Source organism: Chiloscyllium plagiosum, unplaced genomic scaffold (genome assembly GCF_037043375.1).
Source record: "Chiloscyllium plagiosum isolate Xiang-an unplaced genomic scaffold, Cpla_swu_hap1 HiC_scaffold_39, whole genome shotgun sequence".
NCBI lineage: Eukaryota > Metazoa > Chordata > Chondrichthyes > Orectolobiformes > Hemiscylliidae > Chiloscyllium > Chiloscyllium plagiosum.
Window position 1 is genome coordinate 16613500 of NW_028270177.1, and position 11421 is coordinate 16624920.

General features: G+C 40.7%; 1 protein-coding gene across 2 annotated transcripts; it reads right to left on the reverse strand.

Moving 5' to 3' along the window:
* On the reverse strand, positions 1–10212 carry pdcd7 (programmed cell death 7). Of its 2 annotated transcripts, XM_043677330.2 has the most exons (5): positions 8341–10212; positions 6449–6587; positions 3284–3520; positions 1082–1166; positions 1–223 (listed from the first exon to the last, which is right to left on the reverse strand). In XM_043677330.2, exons 1-5 carry the CDS (start codon positions 10195–10197, stop codon positions 94–96), a joined length of 2448 nt encoding a protein of 815 aa, XP_043533265.2. In that variant the 5' UTR covers positions 10198–10212; the 3' UTR covers positions 1–93. The 2 variants fall into 2 exon arrangements, with proteins under 2 accessions (XP_043533265.2, XP_087837586.1); XM_087981460.1 differs by lacking the exons at positions 1–223; positions 1082–1166 and having other exon boundaries at positions 3326–3520; positions 6441–6587.
* Between the last annotated feature and the right edge of the window lie 1209 nt (positions 10213–11421).

Genomic DNA, 11421 nt, shown 5'->3' on the forward strand with positions numbered 1-11421 from the left:
TTTAATGCGAGGTGAATTCATCTTTATTTAATATAAAGCAGATACTAATCAGCAATAAAATACTTCAGCCAGAAAGAAAATTGTTGAATAGCATCAACTCTCATTCTGTTGGAGTGCAGTTGCCCATGTGTCAGAACTGGGTGTATGTGGAATGACCCAACCGCGGGGAATACTGCTTCCATCAGGATGATCTCCTGGTAGAAGATATTGATCCCATTCTTGTCTAATAAGGAGAAAAAGAAAAATATTAAATCCAATTACAATAATTAACACCCCTTTTTCTTAAGAACTTCTCTATCATGCATTTACTGAGAGTATAAATTGGTTCTGTCTGTTTGGACTATTTACAAAACAGGTCTCAAACAGGAAGTGTAATACAAGTTCAGAGGTTTGGTAAGGACTAAAGGATTTAGCTTAACCTCAAGCAGAAATTATATTTAACAAAGGTAAAGCCAACTTTGAGCATCCAACCATAATTATTAGATTAACTGGTCCTTCCGTGAGAAGTTAGAGAGCAGATGGTATAGCCTTCTGCAGGAAGAAACAGGTAACAAAGGATGACAACAGATCCTCTGGAAATTAAAGAGTCTGGCAAATATTACTTAGCATTATAAATGATCCAACTGGAAAAAAAAACTAACTTTTCATGGCAAATGACCTGCTACAGAGAAATATCCTGAAAAGACAAAAGAGGTGGAAGCTTTATCTACCTCTAAGTAAGAATTTATTTTTATAAATTGCTTGTGTTTTGTTGACTTCATTGCTGTTATTTAATAGTCCAAAATAATTATTTTCATGTGAAAATTATAGGTCTACTTCTGTCATTATCTTCTACTCCAAGACACAATGCTAGGAAGATTTATTGCACTCGCTGAAGAGGACCATTATCTTCCTCGGTTCATCCTATTATGCAGAAAGTCCTCTGGTTTATCAGATGCGTTTGGTAAAAAGGATACATTTGAATTACGCGGAAATCTTGAAACAGTTTGAGTAAACATATGATCATTGTTTTAGGGACAACTGAACTGAATGATATCAACACATCTGAAGGCTTCAGATGTCAACATTCATTAATCCTCACCTGATTTGCACAAGCGCATGAGAGGAATGCTCAGCTTGCAAATAATACTGGCGAAATGGCTGCAGTGGGTGATCTGAAGGTAAATCTATTGAATTAAGTAAAGCATAAATAAATCATTTGTATGTGAAGTCTGCAAAAACAGCAACACTTTAATACACTGATTAATAAATTCAGTTTGGTATTCCACTGAGATCCAAACCCTCAGAAACTGTTTTTATCAACTTGTACCCTGGAGCTCTTTACATTTACATTACATTACATTACAGCATGGAAACAGGCCCTTTGGCCCAACAAGTCCACACCGGCCCACCGAAGCGCAACCCACCCATGCCCCTACATTTACCCTTTACCTAACACTACGGGCAATTTAACATGGCCAATTCACCTGACCTGCACATCTTTGGACTGTGGGAGGAAACCGGAGTACCCGGAGGAAACCCACGCAGACACGGGGAGAACGTGCAAACTCCACACAGTCAGTCGCCTGAGGCGGGAATTGAACCCGGGTCTCAGGCGCTGTGAGGCAGCAGTGCTAACCACTGTGCCGTCCACAGAAAAAAAAACTGAGTATATATAACTTGAAAGTGATGTAAAACATTGTTGAGGGTCTGGAGTGTGGCATTCAATCTTAAAAATGTAGACAAGCTCCTGCTAATGTATTACTCCACCTCAACAAATGGGAATTTTAGAAATAAATGTAACTCAACAGAATAAAATGTTATTATTTGTGAATCTCTTCAAATCGTGGTGGATTATACAATGGAGCGCCTGAGTGTTAATCCCCATTACTTTAGTTAAATACTTTTACACATTGTATTTGGGCTATTCTAATCAGAAATAAATCGTTTGCCATTTTAACTATTTTTCCACAGTCATGAAGCACCATTTATTTCAAAGGATACAGCACACTAATGTCTCCCAGGAGAAGAGACAGGAAGAATTTAACTGTTCTCATGGTTCAGTGGGAGTCACAATTCTATTTACAGTTCTGCAGTGATTGATAACTGCTGCTAGTTAGCAAAACACATCAAATAGGAGAAAGTGAGGTCTGCAGATGCTGGAGATCAGAGCTGAAAATGTGTTGCTGGAAAAGCGCAGCAGGTCAGGCAGCATCCAGGGAACAGGAGAATCGACGTTTCGGGCATAAGCCCTTCTTTTCAGGATTCCTGAAGAAGGGCTTATGCCCGAAACGTCGATTCTCCTGTTCCCTGGATGCTGCCTGACCTGCTGCGCTTTTCCAGCAACACATTTTCAGCTCAAAACACATCAAATGTCAATCAGCACAGATGAATAGAAAGGAAGCAAAACAGTTTTGGTCATGAGGTTACTTCATGGATACAAAGAGTTTTAGTAAACTATCAGCAGCAAATATATTGGGAAATCATATAGCAATGTAGATGATTATTACTCAAAAAACCAAATCATTCAAATCTTCATAAACAAACATCAATGGTATCAGTAATGAGAACTGTAAAACAAAAGTGCAATTAATCCTGCATTTCTGCTGATTGATGCAAATCTAAATAACCACTCCATACAATACAAATATTGTGCACTCAAGCAGTTTTACATTCTAATAAAAGCTCCCAGTCTTCAAACCAATTGTTCATTACCTATGTTCTCTGAAAGTTAATTAGCTAAAACAGCAAGTTACTCTGTAGTCCCATACTCAAATATTCTGAATAACAGTATTTTTGAAATTTTAACACAGAATGTATATTGCACCCTGCAATAGTGACTACACTACAAAAGTACAACACAAGTGGAAAAGTGCTTTGGTACTTCTCCACATCAATGAACTTGCTACATAATTCAGGTTTCCCTTTTATTGGTGGTCTGGATCGCATTTAGTTACACTTAACAAGTGTAAGTAAACTTTCTAATTGGTAAGACTCTTTGAGTAACTTTGCAAACCAAAATACTGTGGATGCTGGGAACAAATAAAATGAGAAAACACAATACTCAGCATCTGTAGAGAGAAAAAAAGGTTAATGTTTCAGGTTGACAATCTGTTGTCAGAAGTTTGGTAAAAGTACACTTATCTAAAAAGTTAATGTTATATAATTTTATGTAGGTTTTCAATTACATGATGCTCAGTAGGACAAAAACTAATTATTTAACTTACTCACTATCAGAAATTGACATTTAAAAAAAACGCTCTATTTTTAATATTAAAATGGATAAACTAGGTATTACAAATACCTGGATCTCCAAACATCATGATTTCCACTTCATGTTGCTGTTTCTCTAGTTTTTCTCTTTCTTTCCTCAGCTTTTTCTCATTTTCCCTTTTCCTTTCTTCTTCTTGTTCTCCTTCCAGCATAACCCTCAAGGCTCTTTCTTCGGCATCATACAATTCACTGCGTTTTTTAATCAGCTTTCTCAGCCTCTCGATATGATGTTCGAAGGTTTCATCAGCTGAAGGAGGAGGTTGAACACCTGGAAAAGGAAAACAGTATTTGAATAGTCAGGCTAATTTAATTATACAGTTACAGATTGAACTGGTACAAAACTGCTCTCATTAGCACTAGTTTTTATTCAACAAACCATTGCCATTTTAAGACCCATTACAATGCAATTCAGTGCCACAAAACTGTAGGAGTTAGAATTTAGCAAAGTCTATCAGTTTATTCCACATGATATCACAAGTAGGAATTAGAAGCATAAGAGAACACTTCTACAAAGACTGACAAAAAATAAACAGCTCCTGCTATGATAAAATCCATTGGAGCACAATAGTTATCCAACAGGGTCAAAGATTCCATATGCTGGATTATAAAAATTTCACGGCATCTATTACCTACGACATAGGGTTTGTGCAAAATGAGACTGACAGATTTTTCTATTCTTAGTCAATTTATTTGGTTAACATTCATTTTCACAAAATATTGCACAAAATCACGAACGAAATGCACTATCAAACACAAGCCTTTTTTAAAAAAAGAATACTGTAGGGTTCTTAATGTGGTTGAATACCAAATATAAATAAGATTAGATTAGATTATTAGATTATCTACAGTGTGGAAACAGGCCATTCGGCCCAACAAGTCCATACCAACCCTCTGAAGAGTAACCCACCCAGACCCATTTCCATCTGACTAATGCACCTAACACTATGGGCAATTTAGCATTACCAATTCACACAACCTGCACATCTTTGGATTGTGGGAGGAAACCCATGCAGACATGGGGAGAATGTGCAAGCTCCACACAGACAGTCACCTGAGGCAGGATTCGAACCCAGGTCCCTGGCGCTGAGAGACAGCAGGGCTAACCACTGAGCTACTCTGTCGCCCTATAGAATCCCCACAGTGTAGAAACAGGCCCTTCGGCCCAACAAGTCCATACCAACCCTCTGAAGAGTAACCCACCCAGACCCATTTCCATCTGACTAATGCACCTAACACTATGGGCAATTTAGCAATACCAATTCATACAACCTGCACATCTTTGGATTGTGGGAGGAAACCCATGCAGACATGGGGAGAATGTGCAAGCTCCACACAGACAGTCACCTGAGGCAGGATTCGAACCCAGGTCCCTGGCGCTGAGAGACAGCAGGGCTAACCACTGAGCTACTCTGTCGCCCTATAGAATCCCCACAGTGTAGAAACAGGCCCTTCGGCACAACAAGTCCATACCAACCCTCTGAAGAGTAACTCACCATACTCATTCCCTATATTTACCCCTGACTAATGTACCTAGGCATCCCTGTACACTATGGGCAATTTAGCATGGCCAATTCATCTAACTTGCACATCTTTGGATTGTGGAAGGAAACCTCAGCACCAGGAGGAAACCCACGCAGACACGGGGAGAACGTGCAAACTCCACACAGACAGTCACCAGAGGTTGGAATCGAACCCAGGTTCCTGGCACTGTGAGGCAGCAGTGCTAACCACTGAGCCAAGTGCTGCCCTTAAATATTCTGATTATACACAATTCATTCCAAATGGGAAAAAAAATTGAAATTAGCTTTGATTAATTTTCCTATAATTTTTTTTACAGAATATATATCAACTTATATTAAGTTTTAAAAAGAAAACACATTAAAATATCTGCAATATTAATGATAGCTTAATGAATTAAGTAATGGTGTAAGCAATGCTGTCTGATGGTCAAGGGATTGTATCAGTACACGGATTCATGACCGATAACCTTCTTAAGGTTCTTTGATAGAAATATGATTATTAAGATGTGATATTATATAAAAATACAAATGACTATCACAATGAGAAAATTAATGTACTGAAAGTGTTGCTTTGTGCTAAATTTCCTTGTTTCAATTCTAAACAGGTCAATTCTTATGCACATACTGTATGGGTGTAACCAGCAGACCCAACAAAAAAACGTATTTGGAAATATACAGTGGAAGCAGCATTTCATTGGAGGTTCCAAGCACTGGCTGAGCTATACTAAAAAGAAAGCTGCTGTCTACACTCTCTCAAAGAAACTGGTCTAGTAACCGCAGGAACAACCATAAAATAAGTGTTGAGGAGCTGAGAATTTAAAAATAACTGCATAATTCGACACCAGGAACATGAGTAGATCATTGGCTTGTCAAGTCTGCTCCACCATTGTTTAAGATCATGGTTGAGATGATTGTAGTCTCAGCTCCACTCTGTTGTTTGTCTCCATAAGCAGTGACACTTTTGTCTATCAAAAATCTACACAGGCTTGAATAAATTTAAAGACACAGCTTACACTATCTTCTGGGGAAGATATTTCAACAATCTACGTAGAGCAAGGAATTGGAGAGTTAAATGAGATTGGCAGCAGCCATTTGGATTCAGTTCACTGAAGGCCTTATTGGGAGGGGTGGTGGTAGTGGATGGCATCTCTGAAGTCCATATAAGATAAATATTTTCTGCTCACCACTACCCTAAAAGGGTGATCAATTGTTCTTAAACAGTATCGCCTGGTTTTACTTTCCCCTGCAAGGTGAAACATCCTCTCGGTATCCACCCTATCAGATCTTTCGAGATCTTATGCTGCTGATCAACATTCAACTCGGGTTAAACCTCACACCTTAAAGAACAAGGGAGATTGCATATTATTTTATATTCCTTTGCACTGGACATTACCACCTATTAATTTTAGATGTGGGCCAAGTGACAAAGGCCATTTGCTAGATGTTGCATCTTTATTATTTTTCTTGGGTTAGCAGGTAATTTAAATCATTGTGACTAAGGCAGTTGGAAAGAGGGAGACTATTCACCCTTCCAACTGGTCCTAACACAGTATCGGCTGACATACCACAACAGTGATATATGTCAATTAGCAATCTTTTGCAGGATGGAAAGGATTTATTAAAATAAAATTGAAAATATATGTTGTTATCTAGACTACATCATCTTACCAACACACCTTTTCTAGCTGCAGCTTCCTTCCTCAGTTTCCGCAGCTTCTCCAGTGCCCGCAGGATATCCGTTAGTCTTTTTGCATCTGCCTGTTTCTTCCGTACCTCTGACAAGACACCATCTGCTGCAGCTTTCAGTTCACGTTCCTACAAACCAAAAATACTTGCTCGAAAGAGAATATTGCAAGTGCTGCAGGGATCATTAAACAAGAAAAGTAACTGGGAAAATCCATTCTTTCCATAAACTATTTACATTATTATGATAACTCTTCTGTTAATTAATCCAAGAAAGCTTATTGTAAATTCCACCTTTGTTGTTTATTTAGTGAGCTTGTCATGGTTTCATGACAATGTTTTGAGAACTCTGGCACTCAGTAACAGCAGTAAAACATTTAATTGGGCTTGCTAATTTCCCCCAGCAATTTTTAACTATCCCGTGCATGTATTCATGTATTACCCCAACCATTCTTATGGCATCTTAAAGTAAATGTGTACGAGAGAATGAGAGGGTACAACCAATTACCAGAATTCTTAAGGAGCATTGTAAAATTAAAACTGTTTCCTGATAATTCATCAACCCTTCTTTTGAATATTAATTTTGCCCCGAACTGTAATAATATCGCTAGTATAACATGAATATCACAATTAGATTTGTGATAAGTTTAAAATTGACTATTTCTACATATAATGATTTGATAAAACAATAAACAAAAAGATTATGGCAAAAATATCTGTAAATTCATGTGCCTGTGATACAATAGAAGTTTTAATATATTTTCTTCTATATATAACAGAATTGTGAAGAATTTCTACCGTGACCATATTTTCTCAGCAACACATTGAACTACATATGGAAACTATAAGACCATAAGAAGTGGAAGTAGGGTATGCAGCCCATTCAATTAGATCATGGGCTAATCTAATAATTCTCATCTCCACTTTTCTGCCCTTTTCTCATAACCCTCAATTTCATTAGAGAAAAAAAAATCTATCTCAGCCTTGAACATACTCAATGACCGAGCCTCAATAGCCCTCTGTAGTAGAGAATTCCACAGTTTCACAACTCTCAGAGAAGAAATTCCCCTTCATCCCTATTTTAAATGTGCAATCCCTTATGCTGAGATTATTCCCTCAGGCCCTAGTACTAACCCACAAGATAAAACAACCTTTCTGCATCTGCCTCATCGGGTGTCCTAAGATTCTTGTATGTTTCAATAAGATCACCTCTCAACTTTCTATTTTCCAATGAGTAATAGCCCAATCTACTCAGCTTCTCTTCATAGACAGTCCCATCATAGCAGTGGCAAGTGAACCTTCTCTGGACTTCATCCAATGCCAGTACGTTCTTCCTTAGTTGGATCAGCTTTAAAACAGATTAAAACCAACAAATCTATTTACTGGATAACTTATTACAAACCACCACCCCAGTCAGCATTCTATATGCGAGACTCTAAGCTAGTATGTTTCCTCTTGGTGCAACTTTAGCATTTTCCCAACCAACTGTATTAATTTTTTACAGATTGTTGTCCTGTTTGTAACCGTACAAATTACAAACACATACTGTAGGTGTATCCACATTATATGAAGGCATCAAAAGCTGAGCCAACTATAAGTTTATCAACTGCATTTATTGTATCCACTGATATAGCTTTGTGGCAGTGAATTACACAAAAACCTAAAGGTCTAGTTTCCTTCTATGTGTTGAGTAGCTACCAGTCAAATACTTCATAACCAGTGAGATTTAACCTATTCAGAGCACTTAGTATTTGTCAAACATGGTTCAAATAGATATTTGTATTTTCTTTAATAAACAATGTATTTCTGTTACTGCCTAGATTATATAATTGCTGAGATGCGCAAATCTCTACACATGCAATACAATAAGGAAACTATTAAATACCCTCTTTTTTTCTTCAACTTCTCGGATACGTTTCATTCTCCATGCATCAATTTTTGCTTCCTTTTCTGCTGTCCTTGCCTCTGCCTCTTGTTTTTCTAAGTGCCGCATTTGTTTCTTCCTTTGAATGCTGCTCCTTTTCTTCTTGATTCTTTCCAATTTCGTTTTCACAGCACTGAGATAGTTGTCATTTTTTAGTGTCTTTAATTTTTCCTGTAAAGCAGTTCTCATTTCAGCTGCTTTCAGATAGGATTCAGTCCAAACTGCTTCATTTTCGACATTAAATCTTAATTGCTGGCATAAGGCGGTGAGCTCAGTCACAAGTTTACAAGCACTGAGTACAGATTCTTTTACTTCACTAATTAATGGGTAAGATTTGGGCTTTTTAATTTCAGAAGGCTGCAACCTACGTTTTGACAAGAATCGGGTAAACCATAGCTCATCTTGTTCCTTTAAAGGTTCATTATATTTAAAATTATGGGGCAATTGTTCTGATAGGTTTCTAGTTATGGAGTCATTCCTATGCAGCTGTTCAGCATTGACGTCTTTAAGGTTTTGAGAGAAGTTAGCAACACTGGGCCATGGTGTTGCCATGTTTTCATTGTTATACAGGGTGTCACGTTCCTTTTTCCAAGATGGTATGTCTCCTGATGAATTTGGGAAGTTCTGCTGATTAGGCATGCTGTGGCTAGGATTTATTAACTGAGAGTTCTGAGGTCCATATCCCACTGGTGAATTAAGGCCTCCACCACAAAGCAAGGATTCGTCCTGGCAGGAAATATTCTCAGACTGGGAAGACATGCTGTGCATTTGAGGTGGCACGTTTTTGGCAACTCCAGTTCTCTCTGAGAAGGGTGGATGTTGCTCTGGATGTAAATGCTCCCAGAATGGATACTGTTGCTGAGAATCCATTTGTTCAGGTTGAAATGGAAGCTGGGGACGATGTGACAATCCCTGTTGAATTTCGTGGTACTGATTAGCTGAGCGGCCCTGTTGTGAAAACCCCTGTGGGAGACTAACTTGATCTCTGCATTCATACCCCCGCTGGTGGGGCAGATGTTCCTTCTGTTCCTGATGCTGGGGAACAGAAGGGCAGCCCTGTAGGTGGGGAGGTTCACCTTGAGGGAGATGATTCCATGAGTGGGTAAGATGTTCATGCGTTTGTGAGTGAGATATGTAGTCTGGGTGCTGACAACTGTTTGGGTGAGGAGGGTGAATTGGGTGTTGTTGACCTTGTGGGTGGGGAGGGTGGTCTCGATATTGCTGACCCTGGTGGTGAGGGGGCTCATTTGTGTATGGCTGACCCTGGGGATGACCTCGGTGTTGCTGACCCTGGGGGTGGTCTCGGTGTTGCTGACCCTGGGGGTGAGGGGGGTGGTCTCGGTGTTGCTGACCCTGGGGGTGGTCTCGGTGTTGCTGACCCTGGGGGTGAGGGGTGGGGTCATGACCCCACGGATGGGGTGGGTAGTTCCTCGGGCGCTCCCGGTTCTCCTGAGCCTGAGGGCGGTCTCGATGGTCCCACTGTGGCCGCTGGCCGTACTCCTGGTGCGGCTCCACCCTGCTCAGATCCGGAGCAGGCCCTCCCAGGCCGCCGTGATGGAAGCTGTCCGCGGGGGGAGCGGGTAGCCGCCAGTCTCCCCCAGCCGCAGCCCGGCCCTGAGCCAGGCCTCCCTCCGGTCCCGCCAAACCAGGTTGGCGGGAGAAAGAAAGTCCGGTACCGGACCTCTCCTCATTCCTAATCCCGGGGTTATAAAAGGAATCCCGGCCTCGGTTGTGAAGCGTGAAAGCCGGAGGAAGCGGCCCTGGCCCCTCATGGCACCGCTCGGGTAAACCGGGATAAAATGGCGGCGGCCGCTCCATCGCCGCCCGCTCCCGCCGGCGGTCGCCGTCTTCTGATTAGTCAAGGTCTCTGTCAATCAACGCCTGACGCAGGCAGAGCTACAAAGGAGTGTCCATTCCACATCAAGCGGAGGAGGGCCTATCAGGAATCAAAACGTAGCCTTGAGCGCCATCCAGAGTCGGGCGGACCAAGGCCTCAGTCAGGAGAGGGCAAGATACCAGTGCATTGGAAACAAGGCAATTAATTAAAAAATGATATGGGTGAAAAACTAGGTTGATTTTGTGACATCTAATGATTTGCACTGATGACTGTGGCCGTAATTTCATTGAATACTTCAGCTTGTACATCTTATGGTCTTATATGTCATAAGTTGCTAACACAAGAACAAAGATCCACAACCAGAACTAGAGGGCATAGATTTAGGGTGAGAGGGGAAAGATATAAAAGGCCTAAGGGGCAACCTTTTCACACAGAGGGTGGTACGTGTATGGAATGAGCTGCCAGAGGAAGTGGTGGAAGCTAGTATAATTGCAACATTTAAAAGGCATTTGGATGGGTATATGAATAGGAAGGGTTTGGAGGGATATGGGCCGGGTGCTGGCAGGTAGGACTGGATTGGGTTGGGATATCTGGTCGGCTTGGACAGGTTGGACCGAAGGGTCTGTTTTTGTGCTGTACATCTCTATGACTCTATAACTGAAGTGCTATGTCTTCTCCAATATTTTGTGCTGTGTATTACTCTCTAATATTCTCTCCTGGTTCCAACATCTCTCCAGAGCTAGTTTAAAACCTCTGCACCAGAACTAGCAAAAATGACCCATAAGGAACCCAGCCCCAAACTCTGTTCAAGTACAACCTGTTTAGCTAGTACAGGTACTATTTCCACCAAAGCCGATCCCAGCATATGGCAAATGTGATGTCCTCTCTCCTGCACCATCCTTCCAGCATTCATCTATCTTATCCAGCTGGTGACACTTCATCTAGGTCATGTGAAGTGTCCGCATTTCTCTGCATGCCACATACTGGTATGTTGCAAGTTTGGGCCGTTGTGACATAGTCAAAAGGTGTAGCGTTGGAAAAGTATGGCCGGTCAGGCAGCATCCAAGGAGCAGAAGAGTTGACGTTTCGAGCTTAATCTCTTCATCAAGAATGCTCCCTGTTATGACATTGATTTATCATTGTTATACCACTAATATTTAACTTTCCAATTACGGTTAATGAATTGCTTCTCTTTTGTTCCCATC